This window comes from Hemiscyllium ocellatum, chromosome 8, assembly GCF_020745735.1.
Source record: "Hemiscyllium ocellatum isolate sHemOce1 chromosome 8, sHemOce1.pat.X.cur, whole genome shotgun sequence".
Classification (NCBI taxonomy): domain Eukaryota; kingdom Metazoa; phylum Chordata; class Chondrichthyes; order Orectolobiformes; family Hemiscylliidae; genus Hemiscyllium; species Hemiscyllium ocellatum.
This window is the reverse complement of record NC_083408.1, coordinates 28,176,788-28,199,882: the sequence shown is the minus strand read 5'-3', so window position 1 is coordinate 28,199,882 and position 23,095 is coordinate 28,176,788. Positions and strand designations below refer to the sequence as shown.

General features: G+C 45.0%; 1 protein-coding gene across 1 annotated transcript; it reads right to left on the bottom strand.

The window, feature by feature from the left end:
- Positions 1 to 3,173: 3,173 nt before the first annotated feature.
- On the bottom strand, positions 3,174 to 21,997 carry rpusd2 (RNA pseudouridine synthase domain containing 2). The gene is made up of 4 exons (XM_060828308.1): positions 21,758 to 21,997; positions 20,241 to 20,455; positions 14,756 to 15,052; positions 3,174 to 5,380 (listed from the first exon to the last, which is right to left on the bottom strand). The coding sequence occupies exons 1-4, from the start codon at positions 21,957 to 21,959 to the stop codon at positions 4,652 to 4,654; spliced, it is 1,443 nt and encodes a 480-aa protein (XP_060684291.1). The 5' UTR covers positions 21,960 to 21,997; the 3' UTR covers positions 3,174 to 4,651.
- Between the last annotated feature and the right edge of the window lie 1,098 nt (positions 21,998 to 23,095).

Sequence of the window (23,095 nt, the reverse complement as noted above, 5' to 3'; positions counted from 1 at the left end):
GATCCTGGGGTAAATGCCATCAGGCCCAGGAGACTTATCTATATTCATCCTTTCCAATATTCCCAAAACCTCTTCCCTGCATATTTCCAGGGCATCCATTCTAATTATTTGTGATTCCATATTCACATCAGCAACAGTGTCCTGTTCCTGAGTGAATACTGATGAAAAGTACTGATTTAATGTCTCTCCAATCTCCTCCGCCTCCACACACAACTTCCCACTACTATCCTTGACTGGACCGATACCTACCCTAGTCATCCTTTTATTCTTGACATACCTATAGAAAGCCTTTGGGTTTTCCCTAATCCTACCAGCTAAAGACTTTTCATGTCCCCTTCTCGCTTCTCTTAGCTCCCTCTTTAGCTCCTTCCTGGCTACCTTATAACTCTCAATCGCCCCTACTGAACCTTCACGCCTCATCTTTACATATGCCGCCTTCTTCCCTTTCACAAGGGACTCCAATTCCTTACTAAACCACGGCTGCCTCACAAGGCCCTTTACACCATGCCTGACTGGTACATACCTATCGAGGACACGCAGTAGCTGCTCCTTGAACACTCCCCACATCTCATTAGTGTTCTTCTCTTGAAGCCTGTTTTTCCAATCCACACATCCTAAGTCATGCCTCACTGCATCATAATTTCCCTGCCCCCAGCTATAGCTCTTGCCCTGCGGCACACGATTATCCCTCTCCATCACTAAAGTAAAAGTCACCGAGTTGTGGTCACTGTCCCCGAAGTGCTCACCTACCTCCAAGTCTAACACCTGGCCTGGTTCATTACCTAGAACCAAATCCAATATAGCCTCCCCTCTTGTTGGCCTGTCGACATATTGTGTCAGGAAACCATCCTGCACACATTGTACAAACACCGACCCATCTAATGAACTCGAGCTATAGCTCTCCCAGTCAATATCTGGGAAGTTAAAGTCCCCCATAACAACCACCCTGCTACCTTCACTCTTTTCCTGAATCATCCTCGCAATATTATCCTCTACTTCTCTAGGACTATTAGGAGGCCTGTAGAAAACACCTAACAGGGTGACCTCACCTTTCCTATTTCTAACCTCAGCCCAAACTACCTCAGATGGCAAGTCCTCTTCCATCGTCCATTCCACTGCTGTGATACTGTCTTTGACAAGTAATGCCACGCCTCCCCCTTTTTTACCCCCATGTCTGATCCTACTAAAACATTTGAACCCTGGAACGTGCAACAGCCATTCTTGTCCCTGTTCTACCCACGTCTCTGTAATGGCCACAACATCGAAGTCCCAGGTACCAACCCACGCTGCAAGTTCACCTACCTTATTCCTTATACTTCTGGCATTGAAGTATACACACTTCAATCCACCTTTCTGGTTACAGGCACCCTCCTTAGAGATCGCTGCATTATTCCTAACCTCCCTACACTCAAGGTCCTGTACCCTAAAGCTACAGTCCTGGTTCCCATGCCCCCGCGGAGTTAGTTTAAACCCTCCCAAAGAGCACTAGCAAACCTCCCCCCAAGGATACTGGTGCCCCTCAGGTTCAAGTGTAGACCATCCTTTTTATAGAGGTCCCACCTTCCCCAGAAAGGACCCCAGTTATCCAGAAACCGGAATCCCTCCCTCCTGCACCATCCCTGTAGCCACGCATTTAACTGCTCTCTCTCCCTGTTCCTCGACTCTCTATCACGTGGCACGGGTAACAAACCAGAGACTACAACTCTGTTTGTTCTAACTCTGAGCTTCCAACCTAGCTCCCTGAAAGCCTGCCTTACATCCTCACCCTTCTTCCTACCTATATCGTTGGTGCCAACGTGGACCACGATCTGGGGCTGCTCCCCCTCCCCCTTAAGGACCCGGAAAACACGATCAGCGACATCACGTACCCTTGCACCTGGGAGGCAACATACCAAACGTGAGTCCCTGTCGCCCCCACAAAACCGTCTGTCTGTACCCCTCACTATCGAGTCCCCAAGAACTATTGCTCTACCTTTCTCCACCCTACCCTTCTGAGCAACGGGGCCAGGCTCCGTGCCAGAGGCCTGAACCTCGTTGCTTGCCCCTGGTAAGTCATCCCCCCCACAAGTATCCAAAACGGTATACTTGTTCTTGAGGGGAATGACCGCAGGGGGTCCCTGCACTGGCTTCCTCCTCCCACTCCCCCTCACTGTCACCCATCTATCTTGAACTTTCGGAGTAACTACTTGCCTATAGCTCCGATCTATGACCTCCTCTGCCTCCCGAATGATCCGCAGTTCATCCAACTCCAGCTCCAGTTCCCTAACACGGGTTTGGAGGAGCTGGAGATGGGTGCACTTCTTGCAAGAAGTGCACCCATCAAACATATGGATGAAAATTGGATTGTGTAGAATAGATGGGCTTCAGACTGGCTCCACAAGTCAGCACAACACTGAGGGCTGAAGGGCCTATACTGCACTGTAATGTTTTATATTCTCTAACAGCAGGTCGGAAGCTACAGCTTTGCAGTGATTGGCTCAGATTCTGACTTCCAAAATGTCTTTGCAACCTGCACAACATAATGAGCATGATCGCATAGTTTCAACTTGTCCGAAAAATACGTTGGCCACATGCAAGTGGATCAATCCCATCCAGGACAAATCTCATCCTCATTCCCTTCCCGTCCCATCTCTCCCTCACCCCTCCCTCTCCTCCACCACTACATAATTTTGATGTGACTGCCACACATGCAAGAGAAGCCACATTTCGTACACATATACATATTATATATAAATAAAAAAAATAGTAATTGTAGGGATTAACAACGATGCCATTAATCTAAGTGCTGAGAGAAGTAGGATTCAACTCCAGACAGTGGGACACAGATTGCTAATGAGAAGAAATGGTGTCAGCTAGACTTGACACAGTAGGGGATCATTAAGGAATAACAGTTCTCTGTAAAAACAAAATATGAGAGAGGGGAAGAGAGGGAGGGAAAAAAGAACAAGTGTGGTTCCTCATGTAGAAAATGCACACAAGTGTAATAGGGAATGAAATGGGAAAGTCACTGTGTTGTGACACTATCAATCTACACATTGCCAAAAAATATTTTGGCTGTAATGTTACAGCTGTCAGAAAACAGAGGTGCCCAGCATGTGAGAGCATAAATCATTTCCAATCTGCACACAATGGGTTATGTCAATCAATAAACAGCCGTAATCAGACATTTCAGCATTTTCTCACCTTGGGTTTATGTTATTGGAAAGCACGTGAGACAGTCCAGTAAATGTGACTCAACAGCTTAAAACAATGGCACTACTGTATTCTACTCTCTCTGATCTTGTATATCAAAATCCAAAATAAAGAACAGAAGTTTAAAAAAATCCTGTTAAAACAATCCAAAGGTCAATCTCAGTGGTTGATGAGCACTATTAATGTTGACATTGTGGTGCTGGAAAAGCACAGCAGGTCAGACAGCATCTTAGCAGCAGGAGAATCAATGTTTCGGGCATAAGTCCTTCATCAGGAAATGAGGCATGTGGGCCGGGTGGAGGCCAATGTAAGTGGGAAAGCGATAACGAAGGTGAGGGAGAAAGTGATAGGCCCGGTGGGGGGTGGTTGCAGCAGACAGATGGGAAAAGTGATGGAGAGATCAGGAGGGCAGCGCCAAGTTGGAGGCTTGGAACAGGGATCATTGATGGGCGGGGGGCGGTTGGAATGAGGGAACTGTGGAAATCCATATTTATCCCACATGGTTGCAGGGTCCCAAGCCGGAATATGATACACGGGATAAATGTGGATTTCCAGTTTGCTCATTTCCCCTCCCCCCACATTATCCCTGTCCCAAACCGTTCTCCTGACCTGTTCATCACCTTTCCCATCTATCTGCTCCAACATCCCCCTCCTCCCTCACCATCATCTGCCTTTGGTTTCTCAGATATCCGCATCCCACTCCCCTCTGCTCCCATTTATCTCTCAACCCCCAGCCCACAAGCCTCATTCCTGACGGAAGGGTTTATGCTCAAAACGTCGATTCTCCTGCTGCTCAGATGCTGCCTGACCTGTTGTGGTTTTCCAGCACTACACTCTGATCTCCAGTATCTACAGTCCTCACTTTCTCCAAGCACCATTAATGTGTATTTCCACCATTGCTAGTCAGCAGGGACCCTGTCTGGAATACAGTACAGGAGAAGAAATGATCAGGGTCAGTACTCAATAACTACACTTGTCTGTGGATACTGGCCCACCCACCCTTATTCACAGGCCCACTGTTCTTCAAGATTAGGTCCAGTAGGTAGGGTATTCAATTGCTGAGTGCATCACAGCTCTCGTCCCATCCAGTGCTCACAATGATAATTCCTGTACAAGTAGGAGCTCGGGACTTCGCTGTTCTAAACTGTGATTTAAACTTTTATTCAAGTACAAAAGGAAAGTGCAGTATCCCAGTGGCATCTCAACGGAAGGGAATCATCTGATCCATAAAATGTCACTCAGACTGAGAGCAGACAGTGTTTGCATGTCTAACTTCAGTTGCACAGTCATAAATATACAGCCTGGTGGTTTCTCTCTCAGGAGACGACTGTACTTTTCACAAACCCCTGCATTAATATGAGGGGCCATTTCTCTCTCTCCCCCAGACATCCACCTCAGTTACTGAATGTTCAGGCCTGGACAGGCTTTACACACACACACTGGGCTTGTGGTGTGTACCTCAGTCCTCTTGCCAGTCAGCTGCAGCCCAGTTGGGCAGCAGTGAGCTGTACTCCCAGTCCAGTCCCTTGTACTTCAGGGCATGCAGGTACATGATCAGGTCTTTCGCAGATGGGTCCTTCCTCAGCAGCTTGCACTCGCCGCACAGATTGTCCTTCACAGGCACAGACTTCACTTCGCGCTCACTGGCTGTGGGCTCCAAAGAGTTGTCGTCGCTAGCCTTCCCCGTTCCCTCCTCAGCCCCGTTGCTCTTCTTGTCTGCAGAAGGCTCAGTTTGGCCCACATGGGGTGGTGTGAAGTTGGTGCCCCCTTTGTGGTCATCCTCACCAGTGCAATGGTGATCCACTTCCAAGAGATCTAGGCTCTCTTTCAACCGGTGATCGTCCACCAACGTCTTCAGCAGCTCATCGTCCGTTTTGTCTAGTGTCCCCCCTCTACCCCTATTAGGTCCCCAGGCCTCGGTATTATAGACGGGATCATTCACAATGGGATGACCCAGGTACTGGAGGTGGACCCGGATCTGGTGGGTGCGTCCAGTGTAAGGGGAGCAGTGCACTACACTGGACACACCGTTGTAGCTCAGTTTCTGGAAAACGGTCTTGCACGGTTTCCCCTTGGGGTGCACTCGGCACACACCGACCTTGTAGGAGATGGTGAGGATGGGTTCCTCGCAGGTAATTTCACCATCTGGAAACTCGCCCTGCACTCGACACACATATTCCTTCTGCACCTGAAACAAAACAACAACAGTCAGCCAGTACCATACATCAAGGTTATGGTGAGAATATGTATAAGGTATGAACAGATGGGGAAAGAGTTAAGTTTAGGGTTGCGGTACAAAGGCTCAGCTAGCATGACTTTCACCAGCTAAGAACTTGCAGTAAACAGTGAGGTGCTGGAGGCAAGAGTAGTGGTTTAATGAAATGAAGAACATCTATCGTGTGATGCCAGATGGCTTAATCTTTACTGTTGATGCTCGCTGATTAAAATGGTCACCCAATCAATATAGATGTTGCCCTTTTTGGATGCTCCCCCCTGTAAATGGCTATATAATTCCTAAAGAATCTGCTGTCCAAGAGAAGACCGAGAACTCATGTCTTTGTGTACATGGGTGATCACTCTCTCTACAGAGCTTGGAATAAAGGTGAGGAAGGTAGAGCCATACTGTTTCTCTGAGTGTTTGCTTCAAATGATACGGAAATGGGAAGACAATATTGGCGATCCAGGTAGGAATCCACATGAATAGTTATGATCGGACAGGGTCAGTGATCACCTGGAACACCAGTATCTCGAGATGGACAGGTCCGCTAGATAAGATTTTAAACCTTGGTCCTCTCAATATTTCTGTTTGTTGGAAAGTCCCTTTGTTCAATCACTTTCTATTCTGCAGACTCCTCGAAAAGTAATTAGTTCAGTTGAGAGATACAGTTCCATAAACTCATTGACAAACAGGGGTTCGAGTCCCCTGATTTAATTGTGGTTCGAGTCCCTTCAGTAAAAGGGGTTTGGAGTACGACAGATGAGGTTTGAGGCTCTGGAGCATTTAAAAAAAATTAGAAACCAGGAACTTGAAAGAAAATATCGAAACAAACTTTTGTACTTCTTTAGGTATTCACCTTTGTATCCCACATCTTCTGTTAGAAGTACTTTTTGGACAACATAGCATCACCAGGAAAAGGGGAAGAAAGTGGAACCGGTCTACTTAGATCCTGACAGTAAAGTGTATTGACTATCAGGGAAGCTTTGTCCGGGTTTTTATGAGAGTCTCAGTTTCTAAGCTGTGGACTTGACCTGGCGAGTCTTTGTTCTGGGGGAAGAGAGTGGCTTGGACTGTGGCGTCATGTGGTCTGTTGCGAGAGTTTTCTCTTTTGATAAACGTAATTTCATCGAGAGGATGCAAGAAAAATAAAAACGAGAAATGCTGAAATTAAGATTGTATCAATACTTGGGTAGAAAAAGGAAGTTTTGCTCTAAATTGTGCCATGCTGAGTGTGTTTGATATTTAAATATTTTAGTTTGTTAAACTACTGGTTCAGAAAATCCTTTTAAGTGACTGTTTTGCCTTGTTTGAACCAGGATCTCAATTTAGTGTGTTCTGTGGTCGATGTAATAGGGCGGATTTTGATTTTTTTACATTAATATTATACAATTGTGGGCAGCACAGTGGTTAGCACTGCTGCCTCACAGCACCTGAGACCCGGGTTCAATTCCCGACTCAGGCGACTGACTGTGTGGAGTTTGCACGTTCTCCCCGTGTCTGCGTGGGTTTCCTCTGGGTGCTCCGGTTTCCTCCCACAGTCCAAAGACGTGCAGGTTAGGTGAATTGGCCATGCTAAATTGCCCATAGTGTTAGGTAAGGGGTAAATGTAGGGGTATGGGTGGGTTGCGCTTCGGCGGGTCGGTGTGGACTTGTTGGGCCGAAGGGCCTGTTTCCACACTGTAAGTAATCTAATCTAATCTAATCATTAGGTCATTTTTAAAAATTATCAAGTATGTCACCTTAAAACAAATTGATTGACAACCTTGAGGCCCTTGTTTGAAATTCTACAACAGTAGTCAGGCTTTAGCCAGATGAAAGTATTGTGCTAAAATACCTTTGCTGTTTTTTTTTAAATGCAGAGTGTTCACAAAAAAGATTGCATTTTAATTTTGTGATGTTTTGTTAAGCTTTTAGAGAACACAGAACTTGAGGCTGAGCTGTTTAAGCTCTGTCAATTATTGTTAAGACTTCATTGTCCCCCTTAAAAATACAAATTCAAAGAATGCTGATCGCTACAAAAAGTTGCCACTGTAATTCTGACTTTTATTTGGGAACTTTCATTTGGAGAACATACTTTAATATATTCTGTTTTTCTTCCCCATGAATATTTGAGATTTAAATCTGAACTGAAACTGCCTCTTCGATGGCTAAAGCACAGGGAACAATTTGTTGTTTTCTTGCTGTTCCAGATTTTTGAAATACCTTTCCTGACAGCTTTCACATTAGCCAAGTATCAATTTGTTAAAAGGAAAACAATTTTTGAATAACCTGAATGAGGTCCCCCGAGGGTTTGGTTTTAGGACCATTGATTGTTATTTACGAATGACTGAATTGTTCAGGCAGTACAATTTAGAATATATAACATTACAGCGCAGTACAGGCCCTTTGGCCCTCGATGTTGTGCCGATCTGTCATACCAATCTGAAGCCCATCTAACCTACACTATTCCACGTACGTCCATATGCTTGTCCAATGATGACTTAAATGTACTTAAAGTTGGCGAATCTACTACCGTTGCAGGGGCAAAGCATTCCATACCCTTACTACTCTCTGAGTAAAGAAACTACCTCTGACATCTGTCCTATATCTATCACCCCTCAATTTAAAGCTATGCCCCCTCGTGCTCGCCATCACATTTCTTGGAAAAAGGCTCTCCCTGTCCACCCTATCTAACCCTCTGATTATCTTATATGTCTCTATTAAGTCACCTCTCAACCCTCTTCTCTCTAACGAAAACAGCCTCAAGTCCCTCAGCCTTTCCTCATAAGACCTTCCCCCCATACCAGGCAACAGCCTAGTAAATCTCCTCTGCATCCTTTCCAAAGATTCCACATCCTTCTTATAATGCAGTGACCAGAGCTGTACACAATACTCCAAGTGCGACTGCACCAGAGTTTTGTACAGCTGTAGCATAACCTCATAGTTCCAGAACTCGATCCCTCTATTAATAAAAGCTAAAACACTGTATGCCTTCTTAACAACCCTGTCAACCTGGATGGCAACTTTCAAGGATCTGTGTACCTGGGCACCGAGATCTCTCTGCTCATCTACATTACCAAGAACCTTACCATTAGCCCAGTACTTTGCATTCCGGTTACTCTGACCAAAGTGAATCACCTCACACTTGTCCACATTAAACTCCATTTGCCACCTCTCAGCCCAGCTCTGCAGCTTATCTAGGTCTCTCTGTAATCTACAATGTTCTTTGTCACTATCTACAACTCCACTGACCTTAGTGTCGTCTGCAAATTTACTATCCCACCCTTCTACGCGCTCATCCAGGTCACTTATAAAAATGACGAACAGCAGTGGACCCAACACTGACCCTTGCGGTACACCACTGGTGACTGAACTCCAGGATAAACATTTCCCATTAACCACCACCCTCTGTCTTCTTTCAGCAAGCCAATTACTGATCCAAACTGCTATATCTCCCACAACCCCATTCCTCCGCATTTTGTACAATAGCCTACTGTGTGGAACTTTATCGAACGCCTTGCTGAAATCCAAATATACCACATCAACTGGTTTACTCTCATCTACCTGTTTGGTCACCTTCTCAAAGAACTCAATAAAAGTTTGTGAGGCACGACCTACCCTTCACAAAACCGTGCTGACTATCCCTAATCAAATTATTCTTTTCTAGATGATTATAAATCCTATCTCTTATAACCTTTTCCAACACTTTACCAACAACTGAAGTAAGACTCACTGGTTTATAACAGGATTGTCTCTACTTCCCTTCTTGAACAGGGGAACCACATTTGCTATTCTCCAGTCTTCTGGCACTATTCCTGTAGACAATGACGATTTAAAAATCAATGCCAAAGGCTCGGCAATCTCCCCTGTAGCTTCCCAGAGAATCCTAGGATAAATCCCATCCGACCCAGGGATCTTATCTATTTTCACACTCTGCAGGATTTCTAATACCTCTTCCTTGTGAACCTCAATCACACCTAGTCTAGTAGCCTGTATCTCAGTAATCACCTCGACAACATTGTCGTTTTCTACAGTGAAAAATATTCATTTAGTGCTTCACCTACCTCCTCTGACTCCACATACAACTTCCCACTACTATCCTTGACTGGCCCTAATCTTACTCGCCATTCTTTTATTCCTTAAATACCAATAGAAAGCCTAAGGGTTTACCCTGATCCTATCCGCCAACAACTTCTCATGTCTCCTCCTGGCTCTTCTGAGCTCTATCTTTAGGTCTTTCCTGGCTACCTTGTAACCCTCAAGCGCCCTGAGCCTTCATATCTCATCCTAACATAAGCCTTCTTCTTCCTCTTGACCAGAGATTCCACTTCCTTCGTAAACCACGGCTCCCGTGCTCTACAGCTTCCTCCCTGCCCGACAGGTACATACTTATCTAGGACACACAGTAGCTTTCCCTTGAATAAGCTCCACATTTCTAATGTGCTTATCCCCTGCAGTTTCCTTCCCCATCCTATGCTTCCTAAATCTTGCCTAATCGCATCATAATTGCCTTTCCCCCAGCTGTAACTCTTGCCTAGTGTTATACACCTATCCCTTTCTATCACTCAAGTAAACATAAAATTATGATTGCTATCACAAAAGTTCTCACCTACTTCCAAGTCTAACACTTGGCCGGGCTCATTACCCAGTACCAAATCTAATGTGGCTTCGCCCCTTGTTGGCCTGTCTACATACTGTGTCAGGAAGCCCTCCTGCACACACTGGACAAAAACTGACCCATCTATAATACTCGTACTGTAGCGATCCCAGTCAATATTTGGAAAGTTGAAGTCGCCTATGACAACTATCCGTCTCTCTCACTCCTATCGAGAATCATCTTTGCTATCCTTTCCTCTACATCTCTGAAACTATTCGGAGGCCTACAGAAAATTCCCAACAGGGTGACCTTTTTCTGCCCATTCTACCTCAGTTGACGAGTCCCCCAAACATCCTTTCTGCAACTGTAATACTGTCCTTGACCAACAGTGCCACACCTCCCATTCTTTCACCATCTTCTCTGTTCTTACTGAAACATCTAAATCCTGGAACCTGCAACAATCATTCCTGTCCCTGCTCTAACCATGTCTCCAAAAGGCCACAACATCGAAGTCCCAGGTACCAACCCATGCTGCAAGTTCACCCACCTTATTCCGGATGCTCCTGGCGTTGAAGTAGACACACTTCAAACCAATTTCTTGCTTCCCGAGATAACTTGCATCCCTGAAACTTGATTTTGGACCTCCGTACTCTCCACCTTTTCTATACTTGAACTACAATTTTGGTTCCCACCCCCCTGCTGGATTAGTTTAAACCCACCCCAATAGCGTTTGTGAATTCCCCCCCCACAGGATATTGGTACCCCTCTGGTTCAGATGAAGACCATCCTTGCTTGTAGAGGTCCCACCTATCCCAGAAAGAACCCCAATTATCCAAGAATGCAAAATCCTCCCTCCTGCACCATCCCTGTAGCCACGTGTTCAACTCCTCTCTCTCCCTATTCCTTGTCTCACTAGCATGTGGCACAGGCAACAAACCAGAGACAACAACACCATTCGTCCTAGCTCTAAGCTTCCATCCGAGCTCCCTAAATTTCTGTCTTAAATCCCCATCTCTCTTCCTACCTATGTCGTTGGGGCCTATGTGGACCACGACTTGGGGCTGCTCCCCCTCCCCCTTAAGGATCCCAAAAACACGATCAGAGACATCACGAACCCTGGCACCTGGGAAGCAACATACCAACTGTGAGTCTCTCTTGTCCTCACAGAACCTCCTATCTGTCCCCCTAACTATGGAGTCCCCAATAACTACTGCTCTGCTCCTCTTCCCCCTTTCCTTCTGAGCAGCAGGGACAGACTCTGTGCCAGAGCCCACTGGTAAGTCACTCCCCCCCAAAACAGTATACTTATTGTTGCGGGGAATGGCCACGGGGATCCCTGCACTGCCTGCCAGTTCCTTTTTCGTCCCCTGACTGTAACCCATTTGCCTTTCTTGTACCTTAGAGTGACTCTTCTCAATAACCCGAAGTTCATCCAGCTCCAGCTCCAGCTCCCTAATGCGGTTTTCGAGGAGCTGGAGTTGGGTGTACTTCCCGCAGATGTAGTCAGCAGGGACACTAATGGTGACCCTTACCTCCCACATTCTGCAGGAGCAACATTCAACTGCCCTAACCTCCATTCCCACTATTCTAAATTCCCAAAGAGACTGTTGAAAAAATAAGGAAAAACAAAACTCATTACCATACCAATCTGGCGCACAGGTCCTGAGTTTGGGTTAGAGGAGGAGGATGGATGGGAGACACTACCCGAGTAGTGTTTCGGGTAACGCAACCACACAAATATATGACTTCCTAGAAGTCCTTCGCTCCTCCCTCGCACCTCTCGGTTAATGGAGGTCCGACTCGCGAGGTAAGTCGCTTTTAATGCAGGAATACCCACCCTTCCTGGCAGCCCTTGCTTCACCACTCCTTCTCTTTATGGATTGTATAAAACTTGATAATGTCATAAATAGTGAAGAGAGTAACAGACTTCAGGACAACTGAGAACGTTGAAATAGGCAGACATAATTTAGTGTAGCTAAATGTGTGACTGTTTTCATACTGACACCCACCTTGGCAAGGAAGGAATGATAGAGGAAATGCAAAGATACTTTCAGCAGCTAACAGTCTCTAGAGTTTCTCCAATCACAGGTAAAGCACTCCTTCGGATCACTGCCCGCCCCTCCACAAACTGATCCAATGGATTCAATCAGCTACCCAATCACGAGCAAGAAAAGTGAAGAAGCTAACAATGGTACGCTTTTTGTCAGTGGCCTTCCAATGGACATTGAACTACGTGAGCTTTACCTTCTCTTTCAATCATTTAAAGGGATATGAAAGTTCACTGATCAAGCTAACATCAACACAACCAGGTGGCTTTGTGACATTTGACAGCAGAGTGGAAGTAGAAGCAGCAAATAATGTTGCGTTCACGTATCCTGCTGCTGCAGTTGCCGCACTTCATGCTCAGATGCCCTGGTATCCTCTATCCGAAGCATCTCCACAAGAAGGAAGTCTAGTCAGTTTTGTTAAATATTTCAATGTCTTTGTCCAAGAATTCAGATTTCTCCGTGGAGTGACGTGCAAGGACAGACTGGATTTTGTTTTCAGGTTGTACTTTACTGAAGGAGATTTTGGATAACTGGCTTGTTTCCACTCAACTTGGAGGGGATGGAGTAGTCACTAAGGACTGTGGGTTTAAGAACTTTGCTGGTGAACTTTTTTCCCCGCGGGAGGATCTTGCGGATTCTATTACTGCATGGACTAGTATTTTTTGTTGTTATAATCATTGCATGTTGCGTGTCAATAACTTGTTTAAGTACTGGCAGTAAGGTTCTTGGGAAGAAGGTGGTACTGTCATCTAGTTGGTTATCATGAAATGATAAGAAGAGGGAATGAGAATGTGTATAAGGTATGAGCAGGTAGGGCTGTGGGACAAAGGCTCAGCTAGCGTGATTTCCACCAGACGAGAACTTGCAGTTATCAGTGAGGTGCAGGAGGCAAGGGTTGTGGGTTAACAAGGTGAAGAACATCTATTGTGTAATGCCAAATGGCTTAATCTTTACTGTTGATGCTTGCTGATTGTAACAGTCACCCAATCAATATAGTTGTTGTTATATTTGGATGCTCTTCCCTTCAAGCGACTATACAATTCCTTAAGAATTTGCTATTCGAGAGAAAACTGAGAATTCATGTCTTTGTGTACATGGGTGATCACTCTCTCTCCAGGGCTCGGAATAAAGATAAAGAAGGCAGAGCCATACTGTGTCTCTGAGTGTTTGCTTCAACTGATACGGAAACGGGACGACATGGGCATACAGGGAAATATCACCAGTGATTCAGATCAGAGACATGCTAACCCACCTAACATGCACATTCCATAACACAATGGGTAATTTAGCATAGCCAATCCTTCTAACCTGCACATCTTTGGACTGTGGGAGGAAACTAGAGAAACTGGAAGAAGCTCTTACAGACACAAGGAGAACATGCAAATTTCACACAAATCTGGATCCTTGGTACCACGAGGCAGCAGTGCTAACCACTGAGCCACCATGCCACCCATTTATGACAATTCTTAAGGAAAAGCATTAGATACCCCCATTATACACTCCCTTACATCAAAGGACAGGAAAGGGGACTGGATCTGTGGAGCTGACCCCCCACCTCCGCTTTCCCCATTTCTACTATCTATGGATTTTTGGTGTAGCATTCTCCTCATCCAGACATACAGGTGAATAGAAGGGCTGGCAGCTCTTCAGTAACAGAGAGGATCAAGGGCATAAACAATCCGTATTACAGCCAGCACAAAACTCCAGCACCAGATCAAGAGATGGTGACTGGGATTGGAAATCTTGGCTGCTACTCCCCAGTGCTCCCTTGTGCATAAGCTTCGAGTTCAATGTTAGTCTCAGAACACCTGTGCCAAAACTCCCGAGTCCGAGATGACAGGTCACATGCTTGAGTCTCTTTCCAGGGATTCAAGCACATAATCTGGGCTGACAACTGAAGTGCAGCACTGAGGGAATGTTCCACTTTCAGAGGAACATATATCACAGTGAGCTTTCACCTGACCTTTCAGGGGAGATTGTAGGATTAAATAATGATCTCATATCAAAAGAATATCAAATGGCAGTTATCATAAATTGAATTGAATTGAATTTCACTTTCATCGTGATGGAGAGAAGAGTGGGTGTAAACCCAGTGTTTTAAAATGAAAGAAAGGCAATGAGAATATGAAGATAGTGCTGGCCAAAGTGATCTGAAAAGCAAATAGGTAAAGGATAAATCGTAGAAAGGCAATGGCAGACACTTCAGGAGATATGTCACAATGTTCAATGAGAAAGAAAGTTTTTAGGAGATTTGACAGAATGCTCCTTATGAGAGACAGTTTTAAAAAAAGGCCTTGCATTAATATGGAGAACAGGAGAAATTATTTTTTCCAAGATTTGTCTTCTGTAGAGAACAATGGAGGCCAGATTAATGAATATTTTTTTGAGGCAGAATTAGACAGATTCTTGTTTGCCGGGGGGGGGTGCAATACATAAGCCATGATCTTGTCAAGTCGCTCAACAACAACTCGAGAGGATAAATAGCCTACTCTTGTTCCTGGTTTGTGTTTCCAGCCAAATCAGGAATATATCCATTATCAAATTATCCCTTGAGCAATATTGTTAAAACAGATTATTCGGTCTTGATCACATTGTTGTTTGTGGTAGCGTGTCTTGGGTAAAGTGGCTGCCACACTTGTTATATTTAAAACAGTAACTACATTTCAGAAATCTTTCTCTCTCTCACACATAATATCTCTCTCATGCACACACACGCCATACCTGTCTCTCTCGGACTTGCTGGTCCATTTTCTTTGAGACCTCGACTGTCTTGGCGAACATGAGGACCCCAGAGGCGAGCCTGTCCAGACGGTGAATAGTGTGCAGCTCTGTCAGGCCATGCTCTTTTCCCAGTATAAAGATGACAGTGTTATGTCGGAACCGGCCACAGGGGTGCACAGGAATGGAAGCCGGTTTATCCACCACCACGACTTCCTGGTTCTGGGTCAGTATCGTTAATGGCTGATCAGTAACAGGAGGCTCATGCCTGTGCACTGTGTTCCTCATGAAATCATTGTTCTAAGACACATCAGAAAAAACCATTAGTACTGATGAGCATTGTTTTCTCCAAATTTCTCTTTGCAGGTCGCAGATTGTGCACTAAGTTATGCAGCATGTTCCAGATTGCTGCAAGACTGCACACATCCATATTGCTCAGCATCCTGCCAGCTCCTCACACCAATCAAACCATTGCAGGCTGAATAAAATGGCAACTTCACATGTCAGATACAAAACTGCATGGCAGCAAACACTGACCAAGAGATTTGCTCATAGCCAGGTGACAAAAGAACCTCTCGTGACACCAAGAGCCCTGACTCTGGTCAGGGAGGGCTCTCACAAGGCCATTCTATCCACATTGTGACTGTACGGTGTGGAATCAGCCTGAAGGTGCCTCAGAGAACAGCCTAGTCACAATCACTTTGCAGCACTCAACACGAACAATGAAGAATTTGTTCAAGGAACCAATTTCACTACTGGCTTTAAACCACACGAGGGGAACATTCTAAAAAGGAGAAAGGGGAACTTTCATGAAGGGCCATCTAAGTTTATTATGACAAAATTACATTACTTCCACTTTCCTGCACTTGGTCCATGCCTTTTTGCTCCCCTTTCTCCTAACACAAGATTTGGCAGGGAAATAATTATGGTTCACTGACCACAAGAAAAGGTGGATTAGGGTTTCCTCCTAGTGGCTTCATTGGGCAAAGATACCAGCCAATAAAAAAATAAACTCTGCATCTACCACAGTGGCCTGTTAATAATCTAATTGTACTCAAGTGGACAGACCTGCTTGTTTATGAAGCAATATCATTAGAGAAGCTAACCAGAGCAAGAGAACAAACACTTTTATGATCAGCTGCCCATATGTACTCCATTAGTCAGAATCATGCTAATCAACAACTAACTTGCAGAGAGCCCAATCCAGTTAATACAGAAGACAGCCTGCTCCCGTAGACAGACACCTGTGCTTGGGCTCCTCCTACAGACACTGACCTGTGCATGGGGACTCCCAACAATCATTGGTGAGGTCACATCGCAATTTGATGTGCAAGTGCAGATAAGTTAATTGTTGCTTTAAGTCTGTCCAAGAGAAAGGTTGCAGTATTGAGTATAGTGGATTCTTTCTTGATTATATGTTTTTGGAGATAAGTCTCTTGATTAAATTTAAAATATAAGCCATAGCTATTAATTTAACCTGGGGCAGTGTTTGTAGAGGAATAAGACGGTGTTATTTTCTGGATCTGCAGATTGTGAAGGAGCAAAAATGGCCTTTGCATTGACATGTACTTCTTGTCCGATGTGGGAATTTAAAGAGAGTTTAAGGGTTACTACGGATTGTATCTGGCATAAATGCTGTTGAATGCGGATCTTATCAGATCGAGTAGATTGCTTGGAGAGACAGATAGAAGCGATGAGGAATTTACAACTGCAACAGTATGTGATGGATGGCAGTTATAGGAAGGGGGGAACGTCTCAGATACAGTCACATAGATGGGTTAACTCCAGGAAGGGTGAGAGAGGTCGGCACCTAGGGCAGGAGTCTTTTGTGGATATACCTATTTCAAACAGATATGCTGTTTTGGAAAATGTAAGGGGTGATGGATTCTCAGGGGAATGTAGCACGAAGAGCCAAGTTTCTGGTATTGAGACTGGCTCTAATGCAATGAGGGGTACGTCGGCTTCCAAGAAATCAATTGTGTTAGGGGATTCTGTAGTCAGAGGTACAGACAAACATTTCTGTAACCAGCAGAGAAAAAGCAGAATGGGGTGTTGTTTCCCTGGTGCCAGGATCAAGGATGTCTCAAAGAGGGTGCAGAATGTCCTCACGGGGGAAGAGAGGCCAGCAAGAGGTCATTGTCCACATTGGAACCAACAATTTAGGACGGGAAAAGGTTGAGATTCTGAAGGGAGATTAGAGAGTTAGGCAGGAATTTAAAAAGGAGGTCCTCAAGGGTAGTAATATTTGGATTACTCCCAGTGCTACGAGCTAGTGAGGGCAGGAAAGAGAATAGAGCAGATGAATGCATGACTGAGGAGCTGATGTATGGGAGAAGGATTCACATTTTTGGATCATTGGAATCTCTTTTGGGGTAGAAGTGACCTGTACAAGAAGGACGGATTGCACCAAATTGGAGGGGAACTAATATACTGGCAGGGAGATTTGCTAGAACTGCTTGGGAGGATTTAAACTAGTACGGTGGGGGTGGGGGGGGAAACTTAGGGAAATAGTGAGGAAAGAGATCAATCTGAGACAGGTAATGGCTGAGAACAGAAGTGAGTCAGACAGTCAGGGACAAGGTAGGACTAATAAATTAAACTGCATTTATGTCAATGCAAGGGGCCTAACAGGGAAGGCTGATGAACTCAGGGCATGGTTAGGAACATGGGACTGGGATATCATAGCAATTATGGAAACATGGCTCAGGGACGGGCAGGACTGGCAGCTTAATGTTCCAGGATACAAATGCTACAGGAAGGATAGAAAAGGAGGCAAGCGAGGAAGGGGAGTGGCATTTTTGATAAGGGCTAGCATTACAGCTGTGCTGAGGGAAGATTTCCTGGAAATACATCCAGGGAAGTTATTTGGGTGGAACTGAGAAATAAGAAAGGGATGATCACCTTACTGGGATCGTATTATAGACCCCCCAATAGTCAGAGGGAAATTGAGAAACGAACTTGTAAGGAGATCTCAGCTATCTGGAAGAATAATAGGGCGGTTATGAAAGGGATTTTAATTTTCCAAATATTGACTGGGACTGCCATAGTGTTAAATGTTTAGGAGGGAGAGGAATTTCTTAAGTGTTTACAAGACAATTTTCTGATTTCAGTATGTGGATGTACCTACTAGAGAAGGTGCAAAACTTGACATATGTTGGGAAATAAGGCAGGGCAGGTGACTGAGGTGTCAGTGGGGGAGAACTTTGGGGCCAGTGACCATAATTCTATTCGTTTTAAAATAGTGATGGAAAAGGATAGACCAGATCTAGAAGTTGAAGTTCTAAATTGGAGAAAGGCCAATTTTGCCGGTATTAGGCAAGAACTTTCAAAAGCTGACTGGAAGCAGATGTTCGCAGGTAAAGGGACGGTTGGAAAATGGGAAGCCTTCAGAAATGAGATAACAAGAATCCAGAGAATGTATATTCCTGTTAGGGTGAAAGGGAAGGCTGATAGGTATAGGAAATGCTAAATGACTAAAGAAATTGAGGGTTTGGTTTAGAAAAAGAAGGAAGCATATGTCAGGTATAGACAGGATAGATCGAGTGAATCCTTAGAAGAGTATAAAGAAAGTAGGAGTATACTTAAGAGGGAAATCAGGAGAGCAAAAAGGGGACACGAGATAGCTTTGGCAAATAGAATTAAGGAGAATCCAAAGAGTTTTTACAAATACATTCAGGACAACAGGGTAACTCGGGAGAGAATAGGGCCCCTCAGCAAGGCGGCCTTTGTGTGGAGCCGCAGGAAATGGGGGAGATACAAATTGAATATTTTGCATCAGTATTTACTGTGGGAAAGGATATGGAAGATGTAAACTGTAGGGAAATAGATGGTGACATCTTGCAAAATGTCCAGATTACAGAGGAGGATGTACTGCGTGTCTTGAAACGATTAAAAATGGATAAATCTCCAGGACCTGATCAGTTGTACCCGAGAACTCTGTGGGAAGCTAGAGAAGGGATGACTGGGCCTCTTGCTGAGATACTTGCATCATCAATGGTCACAGGCAAGGTACCGGAAGACTGGAGGTTGGCAAACGTGGTGCCACTGTTGAAGAAGGGCGGTAAAGACAAGCCAGGGAACTATAGACCGGTGAGCCTGACCTTGGTGGTGGGCAAGTTTTTGGAGGGAATCCTGAGGGACAGGATGTATATGTATTTGGAAAGGCAAGGACTGAATCGGGATAGTCAACATGGCTTTGTGCGTGGGAAATCATGTCTCACAAACTTGATTAAGTTCTTTGAAGTAACAAAGAGGATTGATGAGGGCAGAGCGGTAGATGTCTTCTATATAGACTTCAGTGAGGCGTTCGACAAGGTTCCCCATGGGAGACTGATTAGCAAGGTTAGATCTCATGGAATACAGGGAGAACGAGCCATTTGGATACAGAACTGGCTCAAAGGTAGAAGACAGCAAGTGGTGGTGGAGGGTTGTTTTTTGGACTGTAGGCCTGTGCCACAAGGATTGGTGCTGGGCCCTCTACTTTTTGTCATTTACATAAATGATTTTGATGCGAATAAGGTACAGTTAATAAGTTTGCAGATGACACCAAAATTGGAGGTGTAGTGGACAGTGAAGAAAGTTACTTCAGATTACAACAGGATCTGGATCAGATGGGCCAATGGGCAGAGAAGTGGCAGATGAAGTTTAATTCAGATAAATGTGAGGTGCTGCATTTTGGGAAAGCAAATCTTAGCAGGACTTATACACTTAATGGTAAGGTCCTTGGGAGTGTTGCTGAACAAAGTGACCTTGGAGTGCAGGTTCATAGCTCCTTGAAAGTGGAGTCACAGGTAGATAGGATAGTGAAGGCGGCATTTGGTATACTTTCCTTTATTGGTCAGAGTATTGAGTACAGGAGTTGGGAGGTAATGTTGCAGCTGGACAGGACAATGGTTAGGCCACTGTTGGAATATTGCGTGCAATTCTGGTCTCCTTCCTATCAGAAAGATATTGTGAATCTTGAAATGGTTCAGTAAAGATTTACAAGGATGCTGCCAGGGTTGGAGGATTTGAGCTATAGGGAGAGACTGAACAGGCTGGGGCTGTTTTCCCTGGAGCGTCGGAGGCTGAGAGGTGACCTTATAGAGGTTTACAAAATCACGAGGTGCATGGATAGGATAAACAGAAAGTCTTTTCCTTGGAGTCGGGGATTCCAGAACTAGACAGCATAGGTTTAGGGTGAGAAGGGGAAAGATATAAAAGAGACCTACGGGGCAACATTTTCACACAGAGTGGTATGTGTATGGAATGAGCTGCCAGAGGATGTGGTGGAGGCTGGTACAATTGCAACATTTAAGAGGCATTTGGATGGGTATATGAATAGGAAGGGTTTGGAGGGATATGAGCTGAGTGCTGGCAGGTGGGACTAGATTGGGATGGGATTTCTGATTGGCATGAATGGGTTGGACCGAAGGATCTGTAGCCATGTGTACATCTCAATGACTCTACTGAAGCTGGTAAACAGCAGCATCAAATCCGAAAAGCATACCTTTAAGACTGTATTAAGGTCTGCAGGTTCCTCATTAAGACGGATTCGGCCAGCTTTGGCAGCCTGGCTGTAATACTCGATTGGTTCAATGCGGAACTCAGAGCTGAACACTTCCCGCAATGTCTTTCCAACCCAGCGGCCTTTACAGTATGTCTGGAAATCAAAGTAGTATGGAAAGACCTTCCTCAATCCGTTCTCAAAGTAATACTGGGTCTCTGAAGGGCAAGGCAAAGGAAAGGAGATTTTTAGTTCAATTACAAGTCACTGGAGCACTTTAATAATCAGCAAAGTCACTGTATCGTACACTTTTCCCACTTGTCTCCAGCCTCCCTCCCTTCTCTTCTGACCGAGCTTTCACACATGTGGAGTCCTGGGTTAGTTAGCCAGCACCCAGTCCTTTTGTTTCTCCACATGTATTCTTCAACATCAGGCTATTCAACTGTGAAGACTGCACACCTGAACTCTATTTCTGCCGGCAAGCACTTTTCATGGAGGGTTGTGGCTGAACTGGAGCCCCGACTGTTCATGTCCCTCCTGAACGTAATGGACTTTTCCAGGACATACCCGGGATGGTCAGGATTAGTGACTCAGGAACAGGGTGGCGAATGACTATGTCTCGACATTCCTGCCTGCAGTTCTCCAACTCACCATCCAAGTCACTGGTAGTCTCCAATAAACTTCTCCCCCTCCCCCTCCCCCTCCCCTCCCCTCCCCTCCATTCTCAGCAAAGGGAAGAACACAACACAAATGCACAAGGCATTGTTTTGCAACCATCTTTAGTCAAAAACGCTGTGCAAACAATCCAGTTGAGCCTCCCCTAGGCCCCAAGCATCGCAGACAAGACAGTACTATTGACAGCATTGTATATACCCCAGGTTGGGGGGTGGTGGGGGTAGATGCAGAATGGCAAAAAGGTGCTAAGGAAAGCAGCAGTGTTTTAACGTTATGGAGTCATAGAGTCAGAGATGTACAGCATGGATACAAACCCTTCAGTCCAACTCGTCCACGCCGACCAGATATCCCAACCCAATCTCGTCCCACCTGCCAGCTCCTGGCCCAAACCCTTCCTAATCATATACCCATCCAAATGCCTCTGTAATGTTGCAATTGTACCAGCCTCCACCACTTCTTTTGGCAGCTCATTCCATACACGTACCACCCTCTGTGTGAAAAAGTTACCCCGTATGTCTCTTTTATATCTTTCACCTCGCACCCTAAATCTATTCCCTCTAGTTCTGGATTCCCTGACTCCAGGGAAAAGACTTTGCCTATTTACCCTATCCAACCCCTCATAAATTTTGTAAACCTCTTATCAGGTCTCCTGACCAAATAAAAGCTAAAAACAGAAGAGATAATAGTAATGTAATGATGTCTGAAAAGAAATAATGTCTATTACTTATAATAGTTATAAAAACTAAAAAAGCGCCCGCCCTTCTCATTTCACGCCTCGGTAGATAAAATGATACAATAAGATTATTTTTAATGTGTTCATGGAGGGGCCCGCCCGCACTCCTTACCGTTGAAATGCTGATGCCCGAAGCTGATGCCCAGATTCTTCTTCCCGGGAGGGGGCACGTAGCGGTCGCCCTTGCCTTTCTTGTTTCTCGGCTTTTTAGTCGGCGGTTGACCGTGACCCTGAAGCCCGAGTGCCGACTCCTCCTCCTCCTCGATCTTCTTGCGCTTGTCGCCACCGCCAACAACCGAAGCGGCGCCGCTCATCCTCGCAGCGTTCAACCGCACTGCAGACAGGCAGCAACGTGGGCACCACATGGCAACTGCGGGCCTTCGGGGATTTCCGGGCGCTGAGAAACCGAGAAGGACCCCCGCCCCGTTGGACAAAGGGGAGGGGAAGAAGAATGCGTCCCAATATATGCCTGAACAAGTCTTTACATTTCCAACTTTCAAAAGAAAACTCCCCTCCAAATAAGTACACCAGGTAACCACTGAATCCCTGCAGCCAGGTTTCAAGCCATGTTCCTCCATCCTCTCACTCAACAAAAATCTAACTCGGCGTGCAAAACTCTTCTGGATCAGTGTTGATTGTTCAGTTTTGAAGGGAAGAGACCCCCCCCCCCCCTCCACCCAATAAGACATAGGAGTGGAAGTAAGGCCATTCGGCCCATCGAGTCCATTCCGCCATTCAATCATGGCTGATGGGCATTTCAACTCCACTTACCCCAATCCATGATTTCAATTTTAAGCTACTGATGTGGAGATGCCGGTGTTGGACTGGAAATAGAACCAGTCTGACTCAAAATTGGTATACAGACAAACTCCAACTTCACACCTTTAATGCACTGTCTGAGCTGAGGTGTCACTTTTTAATATATAAAACCTTAAGTTACTGCGAGAATGTAACTTAAGTTCAGGAGTTTACATATTAATTCTAAAAGATGAAAGATTCAACAACAATATAGGTTTGTTCAATGTATCATTTCAGATGCATGATACTGTAATTGTTCGCTATAAATTCTGAGTCTTATGATCCTCTTCCAAAAGCAAATGCTTCCAAATAAACCTGTTGGACTATAACCTGGTGTTGTGTAATTTTTAACTTTGTCCAGTTTTAAGGTTAGACGCAATTATTATTTTCACTGTTCAGCCTATCAAATCAGGCAGTCGTATGGACCATGCCCCCTACTATCTTCCATCATCTTCTTCAATAATGATCCTGAGAATGAAGGACTTGTTGTTTGAGGATCATGTGAATATTTTGGGTCTATACTCGATGGATTTTAGAAAGATGACGGGGATCTAATTGAAATTTACAGAAAACTGAGAGCCCTGGATAGAGTGGACATAGAGAAGATGTTTTCACTAATAAGAGAGACAGGACCCAAGGGTACAGTCTCAGA

Excerpts from the sequence above, each read along its gene's own strand:
- rpusd2 (XM_060828308.1), bottom strand. The coding sequence starts at position 21,959 with ATGAGCGGCGCCGCTTCGGTTGTTGGCGGTGGCGACAAGCGCAAGAAG. Across the intron at positions 20,456-21,757 it reads CGGGCATCAGCATTTCAACG|AGACCCAGTATTACTTTGAG; the intron begins GTAAGGAGTGCG and ends CTTGCCCTTCAG. Across the intron at positions 5,381-14,755 it reads AGCAAGTCCGAGAGAGACAG|GTGCAGAAGGAATATGTGTG; the intron begins GTATGGCGTGTG and ends GTTTTGTTTCAG.